This window comes from Egretta garzetta, unplaced genomic scaffold (assembly GCF_000687185.1).
Source record: "Egretta garzetta isolate BGI_Z169 unplaced genomic scaffold, ASM68718v1 scaffold154, whole genome shotgun sequence".
NCBI lineage: Eukaryota > Metazoa > Chordata > Aves > Pelecaniformes > Ardeidae > Egretta > Egretta garzetta.
Window position 1 is genome coordinate 4,875,110 of NW_009259600.1, and position 13,092 is coordinate 4,888,201.

Consider the following 13,092-nt stretch of genomic DNA (forward strand, 5'->3'; position numbering starts at 1 on the left):
ACAAAACGTTGCTCCCAGCCCTATACTGATGTACGAACACTGCTTATTTTATGGGTCAACAACCTTGAAGCAGAACATGGAAAACAACCATCTCCCTGACAAACAGACAAAAGGAAAACTCAGTTAACAGAACGCACACGCACTTTGGATCCCTTTCGAGCTAATGGTTTGCATGGCTAATTGGTGACCGGGTCTCCAGTTTGATTTCAACAGACAATAAAAGTTCAACCAAATAAATGTACACAATTTGTATGTTGGCAATCACAAAAAGTTCACTGCTCTTCAAGAAGAAAAAACTGGCAAACATCTGATGAAATGTATTATTACAAAGGTTTAAGATGTTTTAAAATTGATATTATCTTGGTGCTGTAAGATTAAAATACAATTCTAAATGAAACAGACACTGTGAGATATGATTAAACCTGCCCACTCCGCTGCATACTTCACATTCCCTTTCGTGTCTGCATGTAATCCGCTCGAAATAATAAATAAACTACCAGATGCTGGAATGAACAGCTTGTCCCAATAAGTCCACTGCATGCAAAATACAGATAAATGTGAATTAAAGATACAATGCCAGTTTGAGGAGAGTTAAGAGTGCTCCAAAGCCCAGGACAAGAGATGCGTTTTTTTCAAGTACGACCTCTCCAGAAGGGAGAGAAATTTACTGTGAACATCCAGCAGGGAGCTAAATTCAGCAGTAATGTGAGTAATCGGTTCACTGTAGCCAATACAATCATGCCTGCTTTTGACAGCATTACATTTGGGCCTCACACTGTCAGCAGGGAAATCATGAAGGATGTGCAAGGTCCAAACGGAAAAGACAGTGAAACTGCAGACACAAGAGACAGAGTAAACTTCACTTGCCTTCCATGTCCTAGCTGTCTTCTGGTTTTGGCGTGGAAGATCTTCAGTTATGTCCCTTATCTACGGTTGAACAAAAGATTATAATTGTATTTTTTAACTTTTCGTGTTTCTTATTCAGCCCTCTTAACGATTGAGACCACAGTGGTAGAATAGTTGATAGATCTTCATTTGGATCTTTATATCTGAAACTCGTTATGGACCCACACTGAACACCAGCCCTTGTTCAGTTATGGTTAAGCACGTGCTCATTAAGACTGGGGAACTAGAGAAGACAAGAGGCAATGGCAGTCAAACTGTGCTCTTCCCACTTCCTTACCTGTAACGTTCTGAGTGGCCACTTATGTTGGGAACAGACTTTGGGCTGTATCTTTTTTTTTTTTTTGTACAAAATGTTTTTAGTTCCTTTGGACAGATGTATCAGAAATACAGGCTTGATCCTGCAGCTTCTTTGTAGCAAAAATACACCTCAAATCAAGGGCAGATTTTCTGAATAAGGACTACATAGCATGCCCACAGTGTTTGGTCACTGTGAAATATGAAGCCAAGTGGAGAATGTCATCTGGTTTCATTTCGTCTAAAATACGTTCTTCAAAGGACCTTTTCATCCTCTGAATTTGCAGTAAGAAAGAGAAAAGAGCAGTCATACATAAATGGAGTTAGGAAAGGACCAAAAGCTCATTAGAAGTACATATTTCCCATCAAGTGTTTATTAGAGCTGAATATGGCATTTTCTGCATGGGCTACCCTCCCTGCTACCACAGTGCAGCAGGTGCAAGAAGAGGCATGAGCCAGCTTCCAGAGCTGGGAGCACCTTAGCCTTATCGCATGGGTTTGTGTCACAGCTCATAAAGGAGGCAGAGTTCAGCTAGAAAAGGGCAGAGGGCTGAGAAATTTTGCTTTGACATAATCATTATTAGAATTACAATTTGCCTTACCAGAAGCTACAGTTTTCAGATTGCTTAGCACTCTGAATCAATGAAAAGGATCCGGTTCGAATGCACTTCTGACAACACTTTTGACAGCCTTCTCGATCTTAAAAAGATCATTGAAAACACGGTTTATGAATCAGTGCAGTCTGCCTATGTGTCTGCTTGGTGGAACAGTCAAGCTTCCTTCTGCTATGACATTCGCATTTCAGAGCTTTTGTGGACGTGCAAAAAACCAAGTCTTTGTCACCAGCAGGATGATCTCCCCGCACAGATCCCAGTCACAGAGGCTCTCATACAAGGCAGATGTTAGCTCTGCCCATTCCTCAGTCTTTCTAATGAGCCAGCAGGAGTGAAAGGCTTCTCGTTCCCAGTTTTCTGGCAACTTTCTGAAGTAGCCAATTGGAAACAAGGCTTGTAGCAGTTAACCTCCCCGCTCAGCAGAATTTCACAAGTCCTGCAGTCATTTTTACAGGCACTGCAGCTCCAGATGGGAGAATATGGACAGTGTAAGAAAGAGAGAGGGGGAGAGAGAATACAGCATGGGAAGCCCACTCGTTTGCTTGTGTTCCTGTCCCCTTGGGCAAATGCTTTACACAAAGCAGCATTTCTTCTGTGTGCAAGTGTATGGCTAGGGCAGAATGGCACATGGAGAGTGTAGCACTACAGCAAAGATTAGTTCACTCCCCTGCAGCCTGGCTGGCAGCAGAGCTACCACCACTTCCTTCAGATTTAGGATCTAACAATAATCATGTCAGCCAGACTAAGCCTTCAGAGGAGCTGCCTTTGCAATTATCAAGCTAAACGCTTCAACCTGTACATGCTAGAGCGCCTCTTTCAATGTAAACTGAATGTGAGTCGTGGGCTGCTTTTCCTCTGAACCGTTTTATCCCAATGGTAAATTATGAGCCAAACAAAAAACAATGCCTGGATGTGTTGCTGTTGTAAAAAAATTACCTTTGCTTGTCCCTCCGCTCCATGGTGCTCATCTGCCAGGAACAAGGGCAGCCATTGTTTTTCTAATCTCTCCTGGACACATTGCTGAATTTCTAGCAGAGCCACTGCCGAAAGTCGGTCGTGAAGTATTTGTCCCCATCCTCCACCTGAATGCATTAGCTAAGCAATCCAAATACAATAACAGATGACATAAACTATTGTGTATACCAAAAGTCCTTTATCTTTCTACATCCTTGATTTAGCAAAGCATGAGCTTAACTGTAAGCAAAGTATTTAATGCATGCTTACCCAAGGCTCACATGTACTTTTCATAAAAGGGAACAGATTACATTTGTCCCTACCGATAATAGAATACAGACTCCGGCAAATAATACCCCAGCTTGACCGAGTAAATTTCCTAAGTATCAAGATATATCAGAGTACCACAGCTCAGACTCGCTGTCTGTGGCTTTACTAACATACTAAAATAGAAAGCTGGAACAAGTCACTCTGCCTGAAAGCCATTTTTACACTTTTTCTGAGCTGTGTTGTGCATGCTCTGGCTGCGGCCGCAGATCGGGGTTTAAGAGAGATCTTCTGTAAGGACGGGGAGGAAGACCCTGGACAGGGAGGAAGGGATCCCCACAACCAGAACAGAACCAGATCTCTGATCAAAAATATAGGTAAGATTTGAGGAGATAGCCTGGGGAAAAGCTTATGGAGTTTCATCTCAGTTACATTCAGCATGATTGTTCTTTATGAACGGTTTTGTAACTGGTACCTGTTCTTGTTGTTCTCTGGTAGCTGGGCTGTTGGGCCCAAAGAAGTATTTTTTGTTTAAGTACTTGTTTTTAATGTCTTTAGATTTTTCCTCCCTTTTTTCTTTATCCTTGTGGAGCATCTTTCTGAACTGTTCAATATCTAGCCAGCACATGAGATCCATGCTGCAAACAAATTTAAACAGAATGTTATTTCAATATTGAGTTAATTTCATCAACGTTCTAGGGAGTTATTAGTTTAACCACAAGCCACCAAAGTGCTAAAGTCCTAAATACCAGGTCAGATTGGACTGAAATTTTATGTCATTTTTTCTTTGCTAGTAACATCTGGTGAGCCCATGGCACTTGCTGAACAGGCAGATCAAACACACGTCTTAGACATCTCATTTAGGATCCCTTCTGGGGTACCCTGGAAGAAGTAACCTCCTCAATGTGCTGCTGCTAAATGCAGCAGGGACTGTGAACCAGAGCCATAGTGCAGAGCTCACAGAAAGAATGGAAAATGAAACAGATGAGAATTTGAAGCAGTACTGAGGCTGTGAGCCACTGAAAGACAAGTCGGCACCTCCTGTTCTGCCTCCTCATCGTGTCGCCTGAGAAAGGAGCAGGGAAGACAGCGGCGAACGTCTGTCCCAGGAATCACCCCCTTCCTACCCTGCGTGAAGCGCTAGAGCTTAAGTCAGTCCGCAGTCAAGCAGACAAACCCAATTTATGGTAAATTTTGTTTCTAGGGCTTCTTGTGGGCTGCCTTTTCATAAATTACTGATTCTACTACTTATTTCATTATTCATAGTAAGTGACAAAATCTCCATATGCAATTCTTGATCTATGTATTGTTCATAATCATTTGAGTATATACTATCAGTTTAAGTTTGTTTTAATGGAACATACATTGGTTTTGTTCTTTAAACCAAAGGACAGAATAAGTGACATACCTACAATTTGAATTTAATTTATATTACTGTTTTCTGATAGTATCTTATTAGCTGAAGTTTTGTGAGCACTTTACTGAGGACATTCACTGTATTTGCAGGAGGAAATATGAAACATTAAATTCAGACAAGTCTGTTTCACTTTTCTATTTGGTTAATAACTGGCTTTTTCAAAGCATTGATCTACAAGTAAAACTTTTAAAATCATCCAACTGATTTAAGAACAGACGTCCCCCTTTCAAAAATCTTTTGAGACCTAAGTTCTGTTGAGACTGAAATTCTTTCATTTGCTAGTTCATCACAACGTGAATAAGTTCACCCAAATGCAAGTGATCCAAGTTACTGTGGTTTATGGAGTTACTCTTTTGCATCTACCTATCAAAACCCATCAATCCTTCTTTGGATCATCAAAACTGATGTCCATCTTATTTAAAAAGCAAAATAAATAATCTTAAAGTGTGTTAGGTTAAACTATTTACAGTGGTGGCTTATCCTAGCATACTCTACTTTTTTCCTTTCAATGGATCAGGAGCATGTGCATAGTCAGTTAGTCTGGCACGACTAACAAGTGGCAACCCACTAACCCAAAGTAACACAAATTGTCCTGCAATTGTGTAAATATATCCTATAAGATAAGATTTTTAAGAAAATATCAATTAATGGAACTTTGTTTAGTTTCTTAGCAGAATTTGTGCCCAGCTACTCAGCAGCCTGTCCTTCCTGAAACTTGGATCACTTACAGTTGGGCAATAACAGAAGCATAAATTTTGATGAAGAGGCAAATGACACTTTTGTTGTTTTTTGCTGAAATTTTCCAGACTGCATTAGTTTAGGATCCCTTCAGCTTATAGTACCATTAAGCATCTTTACTATAGCATGCCAGCTGGACTTCAGAATTACTAGGTCTCGACCCAGCTCTAAAACACTCTTCTGTGACACTTTTTCAAGTGGTTTTCTTCATTACGAATTTTTACAGAAGAAAATTTCTCCATAAATTAAACATTTCTCTGCCTGGCTCTATCACTTAAGAGGGGACTTGTCTCTGATTAACAGAGAGGCAAGAAGACCCAGAGGCAATTCAGCGTACCCGTCCAGGACCCCACCCTAGCCAGTGACCTGTTCTCTGGTGATTCTTACCATTTCCCCAGTTAGAGAGGAACTCTAGACCAGTGGTCTCCAAAGGGGGGTGGTGTGCACACCCCAGGGGGAGTGCAAGATGATTCACTGGGGGGCAGGAAGAAAATATTAGAACTTCCATAGCACATGTATATAATGTATAAAAAATATACACAAACTGAGGGTGCATGCTCAAAAATTTTTTTACTGATGGGTTGCACAATCAAAAAAGTTTGGAGACCACTGGTCTAGACAACTAACTCAGCAGTCACTTACCCATAGGCATCCACAGCGTAAGAATCTCCATCTGAACTCATTACCTACAGTCTTTTTGTAGTCAGTGAGCAGAAATAGCCATCTTTGGGAATGATCTATCCAAACTGGCTTTAGATGTTACCTTTAGGATTAGAAGAATTGGGTCCAGCAGTGTGTATTTCTCTCTCTGACTACAAAGGGAACCTATGATGATAAGCAGAAGTGATAACATTGAGTCTTGGCCAGAGGCACCCTGTGCTAGATGTCCATCTCTGGACACTTTTGAAATCTAAAACAATAGCAGTGCTTGACTAGGAAAAAAAGGCAATATGCAAAGCTCATGGGAACACAGGTTAAAGGAAGGAAGTGACAATTTAAGGACTTGCTAGCAGTTACTTAAAAAGTGTATTTGCCTTTTCCTAAAACAGGATAGAGATTAGCATGGGGCTTGGGGGGAAAAAAAAATAATCTTCATTATTAAACAAATTGGCTCACTTTTTCAAAAACCCTGCATAAACTGTATCTGCTATGAGCTGGTACTCAGTTCTGTTCAGATCAGTGCAAACACAAAACTGCAGTTGCTTTCAGACTGTGAGAATAACGTGGCTGTCTTCTATTTGTACATTTTTACAACATCCAGCTTTAATTTTTAAAATGTACTAAATTGAATCTGTACTAAAAAAGAGAATTTTTTACTCATTATAGGCTAATTGCTCTACTCAGGGGTTTGCCACTAATTGAAGCAGAAACTGAAAGCAGAACTGTAATACAAACACATTATGACAGGAGAATTTTCCCCCAAAAAATGTTAAGACAATGCAGTTGTCTGAACAACGTGCATGTGTATTTCATAAATATACAGACACATTTTTAAAAAAGACTAAAATCTGTGAGCATTTAGATAGGCAAGATCCCCAGCAAAGACTTCTTCTGAACTTAGAAATGGGTAAAATAATAACAAAGAAGAAACGTACCCAGCAGAATGCTCATTAAGAAAAGCCCAGAACTGTTCTAACTTCTCTTTGTCGTGGATCAGGTCAGATAGATTAGGACCTGCCAATTCTTTGGGAACTTGATGCAAGTGCTGACCTTCTTTGAGAGCATCAGGGCAGGATGGCAGACCAGTGTCAGCAACAGTACTCTGAGGGAAGAAATTATTTCACTTGCGTAACTGCTTTTTTCATCTCTATATTTTGCTCAATCTAATAATCCTTGCATTAGATAGCTTCAGTCTCTATAGAACAGCTTTTTGATTGCTGAGAAAATAAATTGAGTTAAGGCTCTGGCTTTTAATAAGCTTTAGTTTTTATGTTTGCTTTAAACATACCAGTGTGTGCAGGTTCCATAATCAAGTAAACCAACATATACCTGTAATTTACTTGAAATTGAGGTATTTACTCAAGATTAAGGGCCCAAAATACATTCCACAGACATTAGTGGAAACTGTCTCATTGACTCTGATCACACAGTGGTCTGATGTTGGTGTAACTGACAGAGGACCTGTATTTGTAATTAACACAACAGCTGTCAATCATTCCCCAAAAAAGAATGGTAGAAGTTCTCCAAAACAGCATGTAGTCCATCTTCCATTGCTGATACTCAAAGTGTTAACCCTCTCTGATAGAAAAAAGAGTTTGTTTTTGTTAGTAGGTACTTGTCTTACCTCATCCTTCTTGGAACCACTCTCTTGATGCAAAGCCTGGAGCTTTCTAAAGTACACGGAGTCCAGCTGTCGAGTTTCTTCCACCAACTCCACCTAATAAAAATAATATCTTATGTCATCCCTACAGTACACATTATAGAAAGATGGAGAACTGGACGGGCACCTTGCCAGTGACAGTGGATAAAAAAGAATACATTTGCCAGTAATGAGACTGATGTTTAGAATACATTAGAAGTCGCATCCTTGTAACAAACAATTAAATTAAAAGCTCTGGTAGAACAAAATTTTGGGTAGGATCACATGTAGATCTCTACAGAACACCACTAAATAACCAAACTATATCTTTAAGAAAAGAACCCTGTATTTTAAAAAAAAAAGATAAATTATATTGTGTATAGAATATACTGTGTATATATTATATTGTGCATATTGTGTCAGACTTACCTGATTGCCTATACCAGCAAATTGTATGTCAAAGTGCCACTGAGAAGCAGAAAAATGGGTCTTAAAACTATGACTCTCAGTGGGAAATGTCAAAAAGATAGCGTGCCACAGATTTCCACAAATGGAAGTTTAAGACAAGAAAGATGCTATAATATTTAAACAACGAAGGTGAAAGCTTTCAGACTTTCAGTCTTGTCCCCTTCCTTAGTTTTATACCAGGTAATGCCTTAAAATAATAAATTGTGCATGATTAGAACTCATGAAGTATTTGCATTTTTTAACTTCGTTAGAAGCCTTAAGTATATAACTAGAGCAGTCCTCCATGGTATGTGCAAACAATCGGTAACTGCCTAAGGAATAGCTTGGTGACCCTCTCGGCTGACTAAACCATTCAAATGTGGGGTTTAGGGTATTTAGCAAAATTGAGCCAATGCGTTATACTGATTAGCATGCCCATTACAAAGATTAGAAAGCTGTGGTCTTATTATACAAGAGGTTATGTGCAAGAGAGAGAAGAGAGTTTTTAGATTAATATTCATTACGCTTTTGTCTAAATGTGAATACCACACTAATCACCGTGTTATCTGAATGCCTTCAGGCTCAAGTGTAACTCTATCCCACAGTTATAAAGTGCTTTTGGGTATTCTTTCCTTTAAAAGAAAACATAGTTTAAAAGTAAATAAGAAAATAATTCAGAACATTTTTCAGAAAGTTGAAACAGAAAGCAGATAGAGGCAGGATGAGAGTCAACAATAAAAAGGAACTCTCCTGTTTTCATGTTTCACTTTAAAGATAAAAATGTAGATATATACTGACCATGCCCCAAATAAACAATTTTGGACTCACCTAATTCTTGATAAAATATCTTGTTTCATTATGGGCCAAATATATCCTGCTTTATGGTAGAACAAAGGGGAAGAGTAGAGGCAGGGACTGAACAAAATACAAAGCAGACCTTGTCTTTGTGCTGGGAAGGAGCGTGCCTAAGCATCAGCCTGCGCCTAGTACAAAGAGACTCTAGTGCCTCCTAGAACAGGTCGTTTTACGTCTGTGTATTATAACTCTTCACAAATGCATGTATTGTGCACTCAAAAGGATTTAGTTCTGGGTTTTCGTGCTCCGATTAAGATGTTTGTGTTATTAGGACACTGAGAAGTCTGCACGTAATGACACTTGCAAAGCAAAGCATCATCTAAACTGAAAGGACAACAGATTATCCCTCGGTTAACTCAAGGAGGTATAAACCGACATGCACATTAACTCAGCTTAAAGCAAAAGTTTATATTTTCAATTCTTACTTTGGATTAATTCTTCCATCGCTAGAAGCAGTAAAAACATTGTATTCCAAGAGTGCTCAAAAGCAGAGTTCTTTTTACACAAAAATTATGTATAATAATACTCGGCTGAGTTGATGACTTGACTGAGTGAGGACAGGCAATAGGTACTAGACAACTAGTATTGATAATACACATGGAACATATACATTTACAAAAGACTGGCTTAAAACTAGGCTGATAGAAAGTAAATAAAATTTCATATTAATGAAAGCATTGCTCAATTACATGGTGTTCTGCAGGTCATAAACAATTATGTCTGAAATAGCTTAGAAAAAATAATTTATCTGAAAGCTTAGAAAAGATGCTGGAAGTGAAGAGACTATTTGGCAGATGTGTTTGGATTAGTATATCTCATTTTAGTAAGTTTTTTTCAATGTTCAAATTTTCAAAGTTTCTTAAGGAAATGAAGTTATCACAGGATGAGAGGGAAGCTCCCCTTGTGAATTAATTAGAAGGTAGAAAATTAAAAAATGAAGAAATGAATAACTTTCATTATGGGGTGGGGTTCCTATTGGAGTCTCACAGGGATCTGCACTGAGGTTGTTTTTTTAACCATTCAGAAATTATCTGGAAAAGGAGGTGAGTGAGGAGACAACAAAGTTTGCAAAATGATTCCTCAGAGCAAAAAATGAAATTAAGTGTGAAGAGCTGCAGGATTTCAGGACGCTTTAGCGTCTGCATGATAAAGGGGCAGCTGAATTCAACAACAATAAACATTAAGTCATTCTAGTGAGCTCCAAATTAGGGCTTTCCATTAGCTGTTATTACTTAGTAAAGAGATCTTGGAATCATTGCAGATGGCTATTACCTTACGTTTTTCACATCCACTCAAAGTTCATCAGGAGTCAAAAGGCAATTAGAATCATAGGAACAATTAGGAGAGGAACAAAGAGCAAAACAGAAAACATGATTCTGCCACTGGATAATCCTTAGTGCATCCAGAGCTTGAGTACTGCTTGCACCTCATCAAAAGAATATAAAATAACAGACACAGATGGGGGTGGTAAGTGTAACAAAGGCATGGAACCCCTTCTGTAAGAGGAGAGGTAAGATAGCCTCAGATTCCCGAGTTTCAAAGAGATGTAATTGAAGTGGGGTACAACAGAAACGTGTAAAAGCGTAACAGCATTGAGACTATGACAAGGTAACAATCGTTCACTGTTCCTCATGACATATGAAACTAGGGCACCGGGTGAAATTATCAGGGAGGGGTTTGCAAACAAACCAAGATAAGCATTTTTTTTCTTCTATTGCATGGTACCTACTGCTACAATGAGACTGAAGATGTAAAATTACTCAATACACATTTACATAAATCCATGGGGAAAAAAACCCCTCATCAAAGACTATTAAACACAAAGATGTGGATAAGACTTCTGCTTCATCAACCTCCTCTGTTGCAAAGTGCTGAAGCTGTCAATACTGCTGTATGGTTTCTTTATGTTCTTATACTCTATTCCTAAATGTTTAATACTGGCCACCACCTAACATGCTTAGAAAACAATTCTCAATTTTGATTTTAGGTATCTGTTCTCCTAGTTGTTCATACATGCATGCACAATATAATAATAAAAATATGCTGTACTACAAAACTTCCATGAAAGGATTTTAAAATATTTTGCAGGGGGCAATGCATACATGTTCTCATTACCTACTGACAGAAGTATCAGCAGTAAGTGATGATATTTCCTGTAAAAATGGAGATGCTTCATCTAAGGCCACAGCGGAGAAAAACAGGAACAAGAACTAATTTCTGCCCTCCAGCTCCTGATTTTCCATTTTAAGTTTCTCTTTCCATATCCAAGAGAGAAATGTTAAAGACTTGGAATTAGAAGTTTGACCTACAGCTGGTAACTTGTAGGGAAGTTTACAAAGAGCAGGGAGCCACAACATCTGCCATGGCCTCCACCGTTTCTTGTTCTTATTTGGCAAAAGGAGAGTCAGGATTGCAGCCATCTCCCCTGACCTGCCTGAGCCTGCTCAATTCAAGCCTTCAGAGGCTTTCTGGGGTTAGAACTGAGTATACCACTGAGCCACCGACTTCAGGAAGCCCGCAGGACACAGTTAGCCCTTACACAGCAGGGCAGCTATCTGAAAAGTGTTCAGGGCAAATACAGCTGGATCACCACATCACATTTCCTCTTATGCTAAGCGGTAGCTGCACTTCAATTCTAAACATGAAGAAATACTTGATACAATTAATATGGACCTAGCACCACTGTACTGACACTCCTGAAACACAGCTTATTTTGTGCTTACCGTTAAAAAACATAGGTGCTTGTGGGCAATCCATCATAAGAAAATTACTTTTGATCAATGGCAAGATTGCATAAACATGACACTTCCTGAGGGCAAAGAGAAATTTTGCTATGGCAGGAGGCATTCCTCCCTAATTCACAGGCCAAGGGGTCTATGAAGCCTGCACCTTCTTTTTGGATGGGAAGTCTGCTCTCCACAGGCAATTGAGCCTACTCCATGCATCAGAGTAGAAAGGAGTGGGTGAGCAAAACATCCCGTAATACTTCTCCCTTCCTGACTATAAATGTAACAGAGTTGCATATGAAGGCTCTCGTGATTTTCTTCCCCGACATAAGAATTTTTCACGGTGTCATCCAGATCAGTTACCTTTCCATAAGTGCATTTGTCTGCTTCCACCATCTTCATCCATGGTTCTAGCAGAACGGTGAGGATATATTCTTCTGCTGGGTCAAAAAGATCCTCAAAAGCAGGGTCAATTTTCTGATAAATCATGTTTTTCTTACTCTGATGAAGTCCAATGTCCATACTGGCAGATGGGGCAATGTAAGTTGCATAAAGGAACTACAGTAAAACAGAAGAATACTGTTTCTTAGCCATCATCCAGTCCAATGGTTACAGTCTGCTGAGTTTTACCAATATTACTATTTTCTCCAAAATTCAATTATTGTTGTAACTGACCCCCATGCAATTTTTACTCCTACTTGTTAAAATGGTTAGATCACAAAATAATGCTTGATGTAATTATTGCTTGGAGATATTTGGCTGATTCTTAGTTAGATTCAGATAACCACAAACATTACAGCAACTGCACTCTTTGTGAAGGCGCACTGTTGTTTTGCAGAATATGAGCTGGGCCAACTTATAAAGGAGTTTTAACTCTTCTGAATAGAAAGGAATTTGTAAATTATTGAAAAATTGTAAGATTTTGTTCTGTGTGGAGATTCTCTTGCACAGCTCTTTGACATTGGTGAGACTCCATCATGGCACAGGATCCATAACAGGAGATACCACTGCATGACTGAGGTCTAAATCCTTATCGAAGCAAGGATTACAATATGCTTGCTTATGAAGCACAGCGTTTGCCATTCAACACGTACAAACAGAAGAAAGCTGAACCTGGACAATGTTTCCTTCTCACTAGCAGCTCATTCTTGAAACATAGAGTAATTTTTTTTATTTCAGATTTTTTTTTTCAAATAGTCCCCTAAGTCGAATTCTTGTTTTTTAAATGTTTCATAAATTGCTGTGAAAAAGAACACTGAAAACTCAGAGAAAAACACTTTCTTCCAGAAATGTCTTGGAAGAAGATATTCCAGAATATCTTTCTAATACAACATGATTCTGACTCCATCTAGGAGCTCAAGTGAAAAAAGATGCTGCCGTAATAAATTTCATATACTTATAACTGTTTTCTCTTCTTCATATAGTCAAAGTCTAACTAATTTTCAAACATATGGTCAGGGGATCAGATTAGTAGCATAAATCAGAATTTCTCTCTAGGATGGCACTGAGGAGCCCATCTTCACTGTGTATTATCACACAGTTTTGCCAATGAAGAATGCAGGTTTCTGATTATTC

General features: G+C 39.0%; 1 protein-coding gene across 1 annotated transcript in view; it reads right to left on the reverse strand.

Annotated features, from left to right (window-relative positions):
* RGS22 (regulator of G protein signaling 22) overlaps positions 1-13,092 on the reverse strand; it is a 63,399-nt gene that overhangs the window by 13,246 nt on the left and 37,061 nt on the right. Inside the window, exons 15-20 of the mRNA XM_035893912.1 lie at positions 11,881-12,075; positions 7,475-7,567; positions 6,786-6,952; positions 3,511-3,673; positions 2,751-2,909; positions 868-927 (exon numbers count right to left, since the gene is read on the reverse strand). Of these exons, the coding sequence (XP_035749805.1) occupies positions 868-927; positions 2,751-2,909; positions 3,511-3,673; positions 6,786-6,952; positions 7,475-7,567; positions 11,881-12,075 (837 nt within the window). The remainder of the gene's footprint in view (positions 1-867; positions 928-2,750; positions 2,910-3,510; positions 3,674-6,785; positions 6,953-7,474; positions 7,568-11,880; positions 12,076-13,092) is intronic.